Here is a 16,879-nt window from a genome sequence, read left to right as displayed (position 1 = left end):
AATGGTAACAAAATGGATGGGTGGCAATTATTGTAGTTATCGGTACAGTCCACGTCTATCACAGGCATTTACTCAATATAAGGTTATGTCTCTCTGGAGACATGATCTATACAGGCCTGAAACAAACCTTAGCGCGGAACAGCAAGATGTAGATTTCGGGACAGCTGCCCACCCCCCTCCCTGCACTCTGTCACCCTTCTTCATTGTTGCACTTAATGAATTGTTTGCCTAATATCTTTTCCTGAAATTTCAAGATTTAAGTTATCTGAGGAAGTAATGAGCAAATGAAACCAGACCAGTGTTCAGCTGTGGTCTCCGTTTTATCTGTGAAACTGTAAGTGCAATTTGAGTTCTATTTACTCACTGATTTTTGTGAGGGTCTGAATGCAAACCAAATAAGGTTTCTGAGTTCTACACGTCCGTATGTGGCTGCCAGCCATTGTGATTTTACTATTAACTGAAGAACCATTAGTCACTTTAGGCCTACAAGGGTCATTAGAAGTCATTTAAGTCTTTTCCTTTAGGGAAACCAGGTGTTGTTGTACTTGAAATATTCCTAAGAGGTACTGCACCTCATTTTTTAAAAGGTTTGAGCTTCTTCTTGGATGTCATAGTTGGAATGAACCATTTGAGTCACCTAGTCCAATGCAGGTTTCTTTACACAATGTTTTAGGACCCAAATTTGCAAAACATGAAACTTTAGGGCTTAGAAAACAAATGAAAGTATTCTTTATACAATAACAATCCAATATATTTTTGCGAGGAGAATCCCTCTGTTAGGAACACACCAAATTGTCTAGTAGCCCAGGGTCTTTCCTGCTGACCTATGAGCTCTGCAGTGCCTTCTTAACTACTTCAAATAACTTCATTCCTCTATTTTGTGCCCCCATCATTTGTTCTTCTTGTCCTTTGTCGCTGTGGCTCTAAAGCCACAGTTTTCAGGTCTTATTACAGCACCCGGGCTGCTCACAATCCACTTCTTTTCAGACCTACTGAGTATAAAAGCTTCACTCCACAGACAGATGGATAGTCACCATGCCACAGAGAGAAAAATATGACTTCACTAGCCCTGAGAATGGTTATTAAGCAAAGTTAATGATCCTACATGCTGCTGCATGGAAGGCCAACTCATTAGCAGAGAGGTTAGTGTGCAATGGAAATCCATATCGCAATCAGAAAGATGTAGCACCAGAGCTAATCCCACAGCTTCATTTTAGAAGTGGCAAATAAAGTTGGCAGCCAACCAGCACTGAAGTCAATTTCTTACAAAATGGGAGTTACTACTTGGCTCACTTCAGATTCGGGGGGTGGGGTGGGGGTGGAATCTTATTTTCCCACAGCATCTACACCATGAATCCTGGACGGCACAGGAATGGGAGCGACATGCATGAGGAATAGGCCAAGCACCCGAGTTCTGCTACTTCAGAGCCTGGGAGTTTGAATTTATTTATTTTTAAGAAGGTCAAGAGTGGAAGGTGCAATGCATTCAGAGGTAGGATGGTTTTCCCCACTTTGGTCTTGGAAAATATGGTTTTTCTCTCTCTCATTCCTCAGTTACATCCCAACTAGGCAAAAATACCAGGACTTTTACTTTCATAGTAATATTTTAAAATACAGTTTTAAAGCAGAGATACTGATAGCTTCCTTTATGATTTCGCTAAAGCATGCTGTCACTTGCACTGTAGGACAAAAATCTTGTGAGCTTATGAAAATACAGTACTATTTAGTGACAGGGAAAGTCGGTTAATTCTGTGTCAAAATATCTGGATTTAGATGTGTAACTTTTGCTCAAACAGGATCAGCAAATTTAACTTTAGAATGAGACAAATGCACACATAGAATCACAGAAATGTAGGGTTGGAAAATACCCTGGGGATCATCTAGTCTGAGATTTCCCAAACTTGGGTCCCCAGATGCTGTTGGACTACAACTCCCATTATCCATAGCCAGAAGGACCAGTGGCCAGGGATGATGGGAATTGTAGTTCAAAAAAACAACCAGGGACCCAAGTTTGGGAAACCCTGATCTAGACCAACTCCTTACAAGGTAGCATCACAGCAAAAAAAAAATAAAAAAGGGAAAAAAAAGAAAAAGAAGAAGAGCTAATCACCACTTTAAAAAGGCTTGACACTGACATGTTTCTTCACTGATGCCCCAGAATAGAAAGAGGCAACATTGATCACAAATGCCCTTAGTTCCTCTATTTATTTATTTATTTATTTATTTATTTATTGTGGTTATTTATATCCTACTTTCCAGGATACGCATCCTTCCAAGGTAATAAAATTGCAGCCACACAATTAAATCATAACAGTTCATTACCATTCTTTCCACAGGGCAGCAGATAGTAGGCAAAGTTCTAGAAGAACAGCCTCTGAGGTGGTCTTCACCTCAATGCAGCAGAGCGAGAGATGGGGAACAGGGCTACTCCATCAGCTCCACTGAGAGACCAGTTACATTTGACAGTTTCTGCTTCTGAACTGGCCATTATTTAGGCTGTGGTAGGCTATTGTTTAAAAATATACACCACCTATTTCGTACCAAATATTGACACCCAGCCCCAAAATAAATAAATAAAAGACTGCAAGACAAAGTTATCCATATATAAACTATAAATTTTAACCACAAATAACGTGTACTTATACTGTCCTTCTGTAGCCTGTTCATTTATTTATTTTGAATATTATTTTCAATTTTGCACTGACAGATTTCTAATATGATCTGATTTAAAAGCATAATGAAAGGATTAGGTTACTGCAAATTAGTTTTATGGTTCTGGAATAATTTTTTAAAACTCAAGAAAAAAAACTGTTTTCTGTCTTTTTGGGGCATATGGGGAAATACACACACACACACCCCTAACATCCAAAAGCAGACTGCCTCAAAATGAAGAATAACCATCACCTCTGAATTGCTGCAGGAGAAAAACACAAAGGCAGACCTTGGGAGCACAGGAGAGGTAATGACAAGTTAGGGAAAGTCTTTCGAGAAGGTAGATGGTTGCGAACCTTTCTCGTCAAAAATATGCAAGGCAACCATGTTGGCCAGGAAAGTTTAGGGATGTTAAGCTGCTCAGTCAAGTTTCACAAGAGCCACAGAGGCAGAAAGACCAAGTCCTAATAGGACACTTCTGAATCTACCATAAAGCCCCCTCAGCTTTGCTTGGTCTGCTCTCCCTACAACCGTTGTATGACTTATCAGGCTGGAGGTAAGACTGCTTGTGCTGTTTGTAGTGTGAGTTATTGCTTGATTGCTGGCTGAGTGAATGTAGCTGGGGTGAAGTTGTGGCCCAAGACTTGCCTCACTTTCACAGCAGGCCCTGCCCTGAAATGAGCAACCACAAAGGGGTTTGCCATTTTTCTGAGGGGGTTTGTGTGTGTCACATTGGGGTGATACAGGGGCAGGGGCACCCTGCGCTGTCAGCCAGGCAGGATACAGAAGTGCAGCCTGCCTGAGAGAGCTTTTCAATCAAAATTTTGGTCGAAACAGCAAGACTTTGGGTTTGTGGCACGACGACACGGCCACGTTGAACTTTCTTCCAGCTTCAAATTAAAAACCCAGGACAAAAAGAGGCTAATAAAAGAGAGCCCGTTCCCACAGAAAAGGGAAATCTAGTTGTTGTAATGAACAGACAAGAAAACAGGTAACATGAAAGCCTGCCTAATTAATCGTAAACAGAGGCAGTCCTCAAATTCTCATGAGGACAGATTTAAAAGCAGGACAATGCCTCATAGTTCACCTGTGAGTTTCTGGCAGCGTGACAGACTCTGCGATAACCAGGATTATGAACTATGAAAGTGTGGGGGGGGGGGAGGAATCACACTGAGGAGCCTTATATAAACAAGGTGCATTGGTTAGTCACAGCATTCTAGAAGAATTATGCACACCTACAGGTTTCTCACAGTGGTAATAACCCCTTTTCAAAATAAATTTCCACAGTTCCAGAAGTCTCTGAGAAGTTTTAAGCAAGGGCTGGGTTGTTTCTGCACCATGCAAAACATGGAGGACATCTCTAACACTGTTAAGCAGTTAACTGTGTCTGCAAGTCAGTGTTTATTATAATGGTCAAAAGCATGATGGCATAATGCTTCTGCATAATGTGTATCTACTGTAAAGCCAATAAGTGAGGGATACGAACAGGCTTGAGAAGTACACGCAGGTTAAGCATCCTGCTGCAACACAGTCCCTTTCAGACGTTAAGAGCTGTGTTTCTCATAATGTCTGAAGCTACTCTCAAGGAGATGGCAAAATATCCATCATTCTTATGGACAGGTTGTGGAGAAATGGTGATCTTCTGAAGATTCTGTTTACAGAGTCCTTTTTCACTCCCCTTTTCTCCCCACCTCATTCCTTTCAGTGAGACCTGGGCCACCCAGATTCAGAAGCAAAGAAAACAGAGTCAGCTTTGATTAATTGGTATCCCCAAGTGCCACACTTCGCTCTTCTCCACAGGAGTAAATCGTATAATTATTTGAGGGAATCTAAAGGGGTGAAACTTCAGACACCACTAAGGTGGAGGTTAAGCCAGTTTCCTGCCTTAGCCATTAAGAGATAAGCCTGCTCCTATCTAAATTTTCACTATTCCGGGTATTTCCTCATCATGCTAGAGAGCGATGGCACCAGGAAAATGACTGTACACAGGATCCTTTTAAAAATGATGATCATGGGCAGGATTCATCTAATAATTATTATTGCCCGATTCCCCCCTCCTTGTCCTACAAAACCAAACTCCCGCTCATCAAAACATGGCAGCAAGTTAGTGCAATCCAATACTTTGTGCAGCAGAAATAAGGTGGGGTTACCTGAGGTCTGGCATACATAAACATGTGCTCTTATCTAGGACAAGATTTTCATAAAGGGGAATGGGTCAGATAAAGAAGTAGAAGGTAATTAAAAAAACAAATGGAGGAGAATGCAGCTCTTTTTCATGGCAAGTTATTTGGAGTAAAAACAAAAACAAACGAACAAAAAAACAGAAACACATAAGGAAAACGACCAACTAAAATGTTACAGTCAGTATGTATAGGATACTTTGCAGCTAAAATCCTATGGTTAGAAACCAAGACAGGCAAACAACAAAATCAGATTTCCATGAGCACATACAGACCACCCCCCACAAAAAATCCCTATTCTTATTTTAGTACTCAACGTTCTAAGACATGCAAGCAACAAAATCAGATTTCCATGAGTACAAACAAAAAAAATCCCTGTCCTTATTTTAGTACTCAACGTTCTATATAACGAACTAATGAATAGCCTGGGAAAATAAGGTATGGAAAAGTCTTGACTTGGTCAGGAATCTGGGTGGAGACAACTGGGAGTTACCATGCGGGAGCATGATATGCATAGAGTTATATTTTTATTTTTTTTTAAAGGCTTTAGGCAAATCCTACGTCATGTGGGAATTAAAGATTCCAAGGCAAGGAGAAAGGTGACAGAAGTCAAACTGGGCTGCAGAGGTGAGGGTACAGAATTAAGCAATGGGTGGTATTCAGGAAAGTAGGCACAAGGGAGACAAAGAGCAACAGAGGAAGAAGAGAAGATGTTGAGCAATGATTGCACAGGCAGGAAAAAGAAACAGAGAGAGAAATAATACTTGGGAGGCAGTATTACCCTGGGCTGTAGCAATTATATAGCAACAGTACCAAGAACACAGAATTCACTGGGCAGCGCTAGGAATAGCTGCTGGGTTTACAAAACAGAAAAGTGTATGAAAAACATCAAGAAAGCAATGCAATTATAGGATGGAAAGAACTTTAGCCATAAGGATCTCCAGTGCAGAATTCTTCATCTTGAAGAGAAGCATAACGCATTCTCCAGCAGGTGTGAAGGTAGCATACTACTATTAGTAAGGCTGCCACTAGAGGGGGAACAAAACACATCCTTCAAGTGGGCCCTGCCAGCTCACACACGGGAAGCAAAGTATTTTCTGCTATTTCTCCCCCTCGTGTCATAATTACTTTACCGAAACACTGGAACACCTACAGTTGTTTCAACGTTTTAGAAGTATGATATATATATATATATATATATATATATATATATATATATATATATGAGAGAGGCAAAACTGGAAAATGTTTTTTTCTTTTTTAAACCAATCTCTTGAAGCAAAAGGAATACTTTTAAGTCCTTGTAAAAGATGGAAGAGGATAGAAAGATAGAGCCTTTTAAAGCCACGTGACAGCTGCCACATTCTAAAAGCTAGATTTTTTTTCTAACGCAGATGACCATGGCAGGGTAATCATAACTGCCACACCGATGCTGGAAATCCTCTGAGCGATGAAGGTGGTCCTCTTTGGACCCTGCCAATCGTATGCTGGCTCAGGAGCACTGCTGGTGTCTGTGACAACCTCAAGACGGTGGAGCTAGCCTGTGAGTTCCTTCTCTTGACAGAAGGAAAGAGGACTTCCTCTAGTTAAAACCACTACACCAACTCAATGATATCTAGCATTTCCAAAGAACAAGCAATCGTCGGAGAATTTAAGGCTTGAAAAGACCTGAAGGGCAGCAATATCCTAAAGCTACACTTACTATCAAAATTAACCTTTGCTTTCTCGTCAAATTGCCTTCGCAGGGCAGGTAGCCTGACAGCAACCGCCTACTAGAACTAAAAAAAGAAAAAGAGCGTTGCAAGCAGAATGAACGAAAACCATACCTTGAAATAGTCACTAAAGACAGGCAATTGGCAGTGGGGGTCTTTAGGGCGAGCAGGACAGAATAGAAAATTTAAGTAAACAAGATCTAATTGCATCTTTGTAATGAAATAGATACACAGGCAATTGTCATGCAGGTTAATGTACAATCTCTGGTGCTTCCTCATCACCAAGGATGGGGAACATCACATGTGAATGGCAGGATGTGTTTGCCATAAAGAGAGGAGTATATGGATGCTGGGGTGTACACTAGGATGCGTTCATCAGCTATTATGTTATGCGTGGGGTGGGATGTGTACAAGAGCTGGAATCTGGCTCCTACAAGACTAAATACTAGATGAGGAATGTGAACGGGCACTAAGATTTTATACAGACAAGGTCTGTATAGTAAAAGCTATGGTTTTCCCAGTAGTGATGTATGGAAGTGAGAGTTGGACCATAAAGAAGGCTGATCGCCGAAGAATTGATGCTTTTGAATTATGGTGCTGGAGGAGACTCTTGAGAGTCCCATGGACTGCAAGAAGATCAAGCCTATCCATTCTTAAGTAAATCAGCCCTGAGTGCTCACTGGAAGGACAGATCCTGAAGCTGAGGCTCCAATACTTTGGCCGCCTCATGAGAAGAGAAGACTCCCTGGAAAAGACCCTGATGTTGGGAAAGATTGAGGGCACAAGAAGAAGGGGACGACAGAGGATGAGATTTTTTGGATAGTGTTCTCGAAGCTACCAGCATGAGTTTGACCAAACTGCAGGAGGCAGTGGAAGACAGAAGTGCCTGGTGTGCTCTGGTCCATGGGGCCACAAAGAGTCGGACACGACTAAACGACTAAACAACAACATGGACTGCATACTACATGGCATGTAAGGTAGGCTATGAAGAGCTGGCTGTATTTTAATTAACAAAAGTAGATGCCACAGAAAGAGCTGTGGGATTCTAGTTGGAGAAAGGGGATGAGGGAAAGTGAAAAAGACATGGTGTGTCAATAAAAGTTGGCAGTTTAAGTTGGAAAATTCAGACTCACACACAAATATGGACATAAAAGAGGCAGAATTTAGCCAGAAGGGAAAAGTTACTTTGGAGTAAAAAGAAAAGCATTTAACAAGTCTAGCTGCATAGACGCCAAGGATAAACTAGTGCTAGAAATGTTAAGAGACATCCATGGAAATTCATAACATTTCCAGACTGAAATTCACATGCTGTTCGGAAATGAAATGCATTTCATTTCATTCAATGAATATTTTGAATTGATCCAAATTACACACATGAATTAAATGAAATGTATTTTATACCACTTTCATAACCATTATTTATTTGTATCTCGACACATTTGATTGCAAAGTGCATTTTAATTGCCTAATTCGTTTAACTATTGTGAATCAAAATGAGATAGATAAATCAAAGATTTTACAGTTATGCTTGTTACACCAAAAAATGAAAAGAAAAATTAGCAACCATCAGCATATTATCATAGATGACGGTTACTGCGCAGTAGATAAAATATATGTATGATTTATGTTTATTTTATCATTTAAATTAGCTGTTTAACGACACAGATTCATTTTTCATTTTCAATACAGTTTATTGCAAGGCAGACTGTTAGGTATGCCCTTTCTACCTCTTAGGCCATCAAGACAGCGTAGCCCTCAAATATGAACAAAGGAAGGGTGACGGTCTTTTCCAAGCTTTGATCTAATACACCTGCCATTTCCTATTATAGGAAGATCAGCTGGATCCCTGCATTATCTGACTTTTTGATCTGATTATAGATATCAATTCCTTAAGAAGCTAGATAGGTAAGGGGTTAAAAAGATATCTCATCTTTAGTATGCTTAGTCTTGGACTATACTGCAATTCTAAAGCCCTCATCTTTTACTCTTAGCACTTTTGTAGCCCAGTACAGACATAATGCTACACCATAGTTAGTACTAAACATGTCATTGCCTTAGCAATGGTTGATTAAGATTCACAGACATACAGAGGGCATGCATAAGAAGACATCAGGAAACCTTCATTCTAAATTTACAAGCAGAGAATAGGGAGCTGGGTGATATTAACAACATAGTTCGGACATAACACTTCACTATGGTTCAATTCCAAACATGATTTGCAAATTCGGTTCAAGTCATTCATTCACATCCCGGTTTGTAACCAAACCTTAGCCATGGTTTACATTTCCAATACAGTACTGAACCAGGATTTAAGGAAAACAAACCATGGATATGAGTTAGGTTTGCACAAGACATGCTTTTTACCTCAAAACCTGCTTTCAAGTGTTGCTGATAACCTCCAAGGATCAGGCTACAGGATTAAAGTTCAACGTGTTCCTTAAAAGAATAATTCTAAGCTTTGGTGTTGGGGGTTGTTTTTTTTGTGTGTGTTTGTGTGCAAGCCTGTCAGAGGTACCAACAGATCCGACCATGTTTGCAAAAAGAGAGAACTTCTGGAGCCACACACTGAACACATAAATATTGCATGACCTCAACCTCTCTAGGTAGTACCAGCAGCGCCTTGCTTCAGTGAATGAAGGTATTTTCAGCATTCCGTCCTCAAAGGTCTATAACAACCACCTCAGAAATAGCATAATTTTTGTCAGAGCAGCTGATGAAGGCAGAAGCCGAAACATTTTGCTATAAGAATTTAAGATTTCTGTTTTGTTAATCACTGTGATAAACTAAACATCTGGTTTGGGCGATTAACTGCATCCTACCATGATTCTGAACAAACTTGTCTGAAGGGCTGTTCAATGCTTTCATTACTATTTATCATATGAATGGCAGGTGTTTCATCTATTTTTTTTAAATAAAAATATGTGCTTATCTTTTTTAAATGTGTTTGAAGTCACTTGGAGACTTCTGGATAACAAGTGACTAACAAGTTTAATAAATAACAATATAATTTGGCCTCTGTTTAAATATATATATATATATATATAGAGAGAGAGAGAGTGTCTGTGTACACACACACATATATACATATATATATATATATATATATATATATATATATACACACACACACACACACACATATACATACATACATACATGCATACATATACATACATACATACATACATATATATATGTTTGAACACATATATATAAAATAAACTGGGTCTACTTTCTAAAATGCTTTTGCATATTATATGCTTGCTATCTTTTACCAAACATGTGCTTTTGGAAAAAAACACAGACCTCAGTTCACTATATTTTGCTTTGAAGAAGGATATTTAGACTCCTTACTACCTGCCACTGTTATGTAAAGTATAACCACTGTGGATCAACTGGAAGAGACTTTCAGTGAACCAGCATGGTCAAAAGACCTTCAAGAAGTTAGGCGACCATTGTGTTGTTTCTGTCTACAAAGTTGTCTTACTCCCTTTAAGGTTGAAAACTTGGGTTTCCTCGTCTAAACTATGTAAGAAAACGGACAAAATCTGGCAACATTAAAATCTTGAAACTCCCATTAATGTCAATGGAATATATTTAAGCATGTTCCTAATTCTCTGACTGAAGTCAATGTGATCTAAACACTCTAATGCCCAGCATCCTTAGTATTAGAAGAACAGAATATAAACAGATTTACCTTTGCGTCCTGGGTATACATGGGGGTAATACTCGTAATATAGATCAGGCTGGTCTAGATTTCCAAATGGTTCAAATTCCATTTCAGCGTTTTGGAAGAGACCCAGTTTCACCAGGAGTGCAAGTCTTACAAACCAAAGCTTGAAAAAGGAAAAAAAGAAAATAAAAGGCGGGGGGGGGGGGGGAGAGAGAGACAGATCATTTGACAGCATTTACTGCAAAACCCATACTTACTTTACTATTAGTTTTCTAATGATGCCTAAAAAGCTGCCTATGATACATTCACAGATATCCACATAACAGATGCCTTTGGCCAAAATCAGAAAGCTAAAATAGGTGGTTCTGTCTTCACTTAACTATCTTTATTTTCTGCTCATCTGCCAATGAAATAACAGCAGCTAACATCACATAAAAGGTAAAGGTACCCCTGACCATAAGGTCCAGTCGCGGATGACTCTGGGGTTGCGGCGCTTATCTCGTTCTATACGCCGAGGAGCTGGCGTTTGTCCGCAGACGGCTTCCGGGTCATGTGGCCAGCATGACTAAACCGCTTCTGGCGAACCAGAGCAGCGCACGGAAACGCCATTTACCTTCCCGCCGGAGCGGTACCTATTTATCTACTTGCACTTTGACGTGCTTTCGAACTGCTAGGTGGGCAGGAGCTGAGACTGAGCAACGGGAGCTCACCCCGTCACGGGGATTCGAACTGCCGACCATCTGTTCGGCAAGCCCTAGGCTCTGTGGTTTAGACCACAGTGCCACCCGCATCCCGCAACATCATATAGCTGTACATATAATTTATGGTTGTTATTATTATTAATTGAATTTATTTGTCAGCTTTTTATTAAAAGTAACTCCAAGTGACTAACACTAAAACCAACATTAAACTAAAATGAATTAAAAGCTAAAAATGCATTCATATTTAATTAAACGCAGGTCTAAGACATCCCACTCACTGAAGGAGACCACAGATAATTAAATGCCAAAGGATGGTATCGAAGGTCACCAAGAGAGCAAGGAGAATTAACAGGGACACACTCCCCCTGTCTCTCTCCTGACAAGGGACCAAGACAATTTCCATGACAAAACTGGCCTGGACTGCAATGGATAGACCTAGGGCAAAACATGCCAATGTTGGAGGATGGGATTTGCTGCTCTCATCCAATCCTGATTCTTCCAAACTGGCTGCCATCACAAGTTGAAAAGAATAACTAATTATTTGCCACAATATTGCTAGGTATTATTATAAGAAATGTATATATTGTTTATGCCTCCAGCTATTCCCACTGACACACACCCATAAGAGAACTAGAACACAGATTCATCAGTGGAGTTTTCAAGCATCCTGCTTACTAGCCACAGCGCCACAAAACATCTTTATAACCTTTGTATCAATAACACTTGAAACAGAGAAATTGCAATTGCTTTTAAATAAATATCAGCACAAATTATTATTACAATGCTCATAAAAATCTTTGGAACACAACTCTCTCTAAAGTGAAAAAAATCTAGGCAAGTATGCTGCAGCTGCAGAAGAATTTTTAAATTATTTGTTCATAATATGCTTTTCGGGCTAGAACAAGTGCAAAGTATCTTCTTCCCCAACATGACAGTAAAGACAATGGCCTTCCATTTGCATTACAAATCTCAGCTTTTGGTTTTAAATAGATCATGCTTGCAGGACTAATCCTGAAAATACAAAGGCAATGCATCTGGAAGGATCTTAAACAACCAGTGGTCAGAATCAGGGCACCTATAAGTTGGGAACAAGCAATTTCAGCTAGTTAGACAGATAGATAGGCTCTGTTCCTTAACACTGCAGTTGTGCGTACTCTGTTGATGCAAGTTACGTGTGCAAAGGCAAATGCATACATTAGCTGCAGGCCTCCAGTTTGTGTTACATTTCCATGAAGATTCTTGTAGTGGAACAAATTACCCACTCCTGCTTTAAAGTGCACATTCAGGAAGTGACAGCAAATAAAAATAGCGCTGAAGGATGGCTCTCTTCACCCGTTTGTAAAATCGAACCCACAATTTTGCTTGACTGAAAGGCAAATGTACCTGCAGAGAGTCTGTTGTATGACTTGTGGGCAAGCCATTTTTGCCATAGCCTTGACCGTGGGCAGTCAGAAGCCGTCCGCATAAGTCAACGGCCGCTCTCCAGTTTTTGCTGCTCTGGGTGGGAGGGGAAAAAAGAAGAATAGGCTAAGTAACAAATAAATTCGGCTGCTAAAAAGTTGGAGCTGCTTATTTTGCTTGAAGCAGCTCCAGCTAACCATTAGTAATAATGACAAGGTCAGTAAAGTTAGCCAGTAGGAAGTGGGATGTCATTTGTCAAAACTGCTTGTATAATTAGGCAAAAAGCGAAGCCAGGCATGACTCACAATTTACAATTAGAAGATTGCTAGTGTAAAAGGATACACAATTTATTATGACAGGCCAGATACTGTTCCATTCAGATGGAGTGGTCAGGCTCCATCTGAAATGAGCAACGTTCCTCCCCACCTTCCTAAGTTTCATACCTATTCTCTCCAGATAACACTGCTATTTTATTCTCTTTCTAGGATCCAATTACGTTCCTATTAGTTTTGAATTGATGGCTTCATGAAGGTCATCAATATGATTTCCTTGAAAAATACAGCTTGGTCAAAATGAAATATTTTAGTGAATATAAACAGCTGAGATTTGAAACGTCTAGTCGTTCACCCAGATATAGCACCAAATGAAATACAGTGGTACCTCGGTTACATACGCTTCAGGTTACACACTCTGCTAACCCAGAAATAGTGCTTCAGGTTAAGAACTTTGCTTCAGGATAAGAACAGAAATCGGGCTTCGGCGGTGCGGCAGCAGCAGGAGGCCCCATTAGTTAAAGTGGTGCTTCAGGTTAAGAACAGTTTCAGGTTAAGAATGGACCTCCAGAATGAATTAAGTACTTAACCTGAGATACCACTGTATGGGGGAATGTTCAAAACAAAACAGAGAGAGAGAGAACCCAAAAAATCACGCAAGTGTACTTCTTTCTATGGGCATTTGCTAGACATTTGTCCGCAGCCCATACATTTTTTATTTAAAAGTGTTTAGTCCTCAAGAAACAGGCAGATTTTTCAGAAGCCACAGCTATTTGTACCCCAGGCTCACAATTCCCTCGGGGGAAAACAACTTATGCCTGTTCCGTTCAAAAGCTAAGATAAAGAATGGCTGTTGCTTCTTGTCAGAGCTAAGAAAAGAGAGAGAATTGTCCCTGTGTGTCCAATACAGCCAGTAAAGAGTGGAATCAAGGACAGTAACTGGGTCGAACTCCTACGACACCACTGAGTAATTCCCTGAAAGTGGCAGTAGTCAGTGACATAAATCAAAAGGAACATCATGAACAGTAGCTTCTCTTTGCCAAACTATTTTCTCCTTGAGTGTAGAAAAGGATACTAAACGGAAGTCCCTCCACCAAGTGTTACCTCTCCAGTCCACTCTACTCCTATTCTTTACAAATATCCCTGTGGCACAATCCATTCGGAGGGGAGGCAGAAGACTCACATCACTTATTTATTGATTCATGAAGATGGGAAGATATATCTGTGGTCAAAGAGGACAACTGCTCTTCTGTTGTGTGTTGCGTCCCACTTAAAATCTGACCTAAAATCTGGGGTCTCCACGAGATGGTAGATGATGATGATGATTATCCAAAATGTGTATTTATTTTTTAAAAGGTGTGTGGGCTGTTTTTTAAGGACAAGGTTCTCTCTAGGCAGCTTATAAACACATAATAATGAAAATCAGAACTCCTCTAATTAATGCAATACATCATACCCATTAAAATCAATGTACGCGACTAATTCAAGACCCATTAATTTCAATAGGTCTTCTCCAAATATACATCCATCCGTGCCTCATTTGATTTGTATTGCCTTTCTGTGGTTAAAACCATGCTCAAATACATAATTGCAAATGTAAGGAAAGTAAGGTAAAGGTAAAGGGACCCCTGACCATTAGGTCCAGTCGTGGCCAACTCTGGGGTTGCGGCGCTCATCTCGCTTTATTGGCCAAGGGAGCCGGCATACAGCTTCCGGGTCATGTGGCCAGCATGACTAAGCCGCTTCTGGCGAACCAGAGCAGCGCATGGAAACGTCGTTTACCTTCCCGCCGGAGCGGTACCTATTTATCTACTTGCACTTTGACGTGCTTTCGAACTGCTAGGTTGGCAGGAGCAGGGACTGAGCAACGGGAGCTCACCCCGTTGCGGGAATTCGAACCGCCAACCTTTTGATCGGCAAGTCCTAGGCTCTGTGGTTTAACCAATTTCCATGTAAATCATAAGAAGATCTAAAATAAATAATCAAGAACAGCAAAAACACACCCCACCCTAAACAAAACTTCCTAAACAATATAGCAGCCCAAGAGTCTGTTCAGCAGCCTTAGCTTTTGTAGCTGGACTCAGTCAGGGACCTGCTCTCTCAGGCCAGCGAACACTATTCCAATGGAGACTACTCATGCAAATTGGGAGTCAGCCTCAGGAAACCATAAACACTCCCTTCACTTGGCTGGCTTCAGAAATCCAAACCATAGATCATGGCTATTACTGGGCTCACCGTATGAACTGTGACACACTGTTATCTATAAAGCAAACCAATAATTTCTTTTCATATGTGCTGCAAGGAAGAGGGGTGGATGAGAAGAGCAAGAATGATTAAGAACATTCCTTAAATTTTGAACTACAGAAGTGAAGTACTTAGTGATGCTAAGTATTTTATTTCAGATGCTGCCATACATGAATAATTCTGAGGAAGCTTTTAAGGGGCCAAATGTCAACAGTACACTACACTGATTACTGCTTCTTCTACAATAGATGTAGAATCCAGTATTATTATTACTATTTTTTTTAAAAAAGAGAGAATATGTGAAGATAGCTATGTTTCATGTAACTGTGATATTTTGAAAATGTACACCTAGTAACTGTATCACAATCAGATCTATTCATCACATATTTCCTTCTGGATTGCTCTTTGTGGGTAAAGTCCAATTTCTGCTGAGTTTGCTGGCTTACTATGGTGGAAGAAGAATACCATGCTATTCATTTGTTAAGAATATAGTGTCATGACATTTATTAAAGGTTATTGGGCTACTAGTGCACTGGCTGCCTAATGAACTTTCGAGAGAAGGTGAAAGATGCTAATGGAAAAGCAATTGGGAAAAGAGGTTGACCATGTTCAAACTTGGGAAGACAAAATATAGTCCCAAATTATCTGGCTACAATAGCAAGTTCGGAATGCTTGATTAACACGAAGTATATGGTATCTTCAACTAGTTTACAAGTGTGTGGGTAAGGGAACAGATCTTGATTTAGACATTGTGCCAGGAGGTACTAACACCAGTGTGCTGTGATTTTGGTTGCTAGAGAGTATTGCAGGATAATGGCCAAGATAAAAAAAACTGAGGAACTAGTTTTGCATAGGGGTAGCTTTGGATGTAGTCTTGAACAAGCAAGGAATTCAATTTTTTTTAAAAAAGATGTTAATTGTGCTATGGTTCCCATTTATCTCCAGCATGAAAACCTTCCAAACCTCTGATGACATTCTAATCAAAGGCAAATACACATTTTTCCCCTCACACAATGATTTGGCTATCTAAATTACACATCCAAACTCTTCCAGTAGCTGAGGACCTTCTCCTTAGGCTGTTTTACTCTAACTGATCCACAAGCTTGCTTGTAAAATATACTGAGGATTGCAGTTTAGTAGGTTTCTTTTTTCCTGAATTAATCCTCTTGCTGTATTATTAGCTGCCTGAATATTTAAACTTTATTTCACAGTACTGAAGCTGAGAGAACAGCCATTTAACCAAGACTAGCTAAGGATTCCATGGCTAATGTGAAATGGGAACCAGGGTCTTCTTGGTTCACAGCTCTTAGCCGCTATAGTACACAAAGAGATATACTATCCCATGTTTGTATCAGTTGCTCAGGTACAGACACAGAGCATCCTGCATTTTAATGGGATCATAGCCAGAGGACACAGAACAGCAGGAATGGACACCATCTGTTCTTTGATGTATGACAGATGTACATATGCAATGAAGGTCACACAGTTCAGGTGATACAGCAGAATAATGGACCAACCATAATAAATAAATGGATGTCTGATTTCCAATATAAATTCAATTTTTTTTATTACTGTTATTAAATTTCTGATGACCATCTGTTTACTTCTCTGGAAAGGACTACTGAAGATTACTCATCTAACCCCTAAGAGAAATCAGGATTAAGAAACTTAACTTTCTGGATTTTTTTTTTTTTACATTAAACACAAGACTACTGAGAGTCCTATTCACTGGGCTATAGACAAACACAGGCTACTAAATAGCCCTAGGACAATGTCTCCTGAAAAACTTAAGGCATTGTTCAGGTTGAAGAAAAACTTGCCTATATATCCTGCTTTAGGAAGAGTTATATGACAGATCCTTAAACCCACTGATTCCATGCATAAAGGAAAAAGAAACCTAGCAGTTTCAAACTTTCTATTTTCAGAGAAGCATTTCCATGTTGACTGTCTCCCACTATACACATAGGTTTTAGGGTGTACACCCAAACTTCTGCAGCTGCATGTTGCAGTGACAGATGCAAATGAATGGGCATGTGGGGTTGTT

General features: G+C 40.0%; 1 protein-coding gene and 1 long non-coding RNA gene across 14 annotated transcripts in view; one reads left to right on the top strand and one right to left on the bottom strand.

Moving 5' to 3' along the window:
• TRAPPC12 (trafficking protein particle complex subunit 12) overlaps nucleotides 1-16,879 on the bottom strand; it is a 217,103-nt gene that overhangs the window by 26,480 nt on the left and 173,744 nt on the right. For all 13 annotated transcript variants that reach the window (XM_083607239.1, XM_083607228.1, XM_083607233.1 and 10 more), the window contains 2 exons: nucleotides 12,302-12,415; nucleotides 10,242-10,380 (listed from right to left, as the gene is read on the bottom strand). In XM_083607239.1, the coding sequence (XP_083463365.1) occupies nucleotides 10,242-10,380; nucleotides 12,302-12,415 (253 nt within the window). The remainder of the gene's footprint in view (nucleotides 1-10,241; nucleotides 10,381-12,301; nucleotides 12,416-16,879) is intronic.
• On the top strand, nucleotides 7-2,649 carry LOC310759852. Its single transcript, XR_014546570.1, has 3 exons — nucleotides 7-334; nucleotides 1,341-1,492; nucleotides 2,367-2,649. It is a non-coding gene; the product is annotated as an uncharacterized lncRNA (long non-coding RNA).

The sequence above is a fragment of the Podarcis filfolensis genome (assembly GCF_964270895.1).
Source record: "Podarcis filfolensis genome assembly, chromosome: 3".
NCBI classification, from domain to species: Eukaryota; Metazoa; Chordata; class Lepidosauria; order Squamata; family Lacertidae; genus Podarcis; species Podarcis filfolensis.
This window is presented reverse-complemented; position numbering and strand designations above follow the sequence as displayed.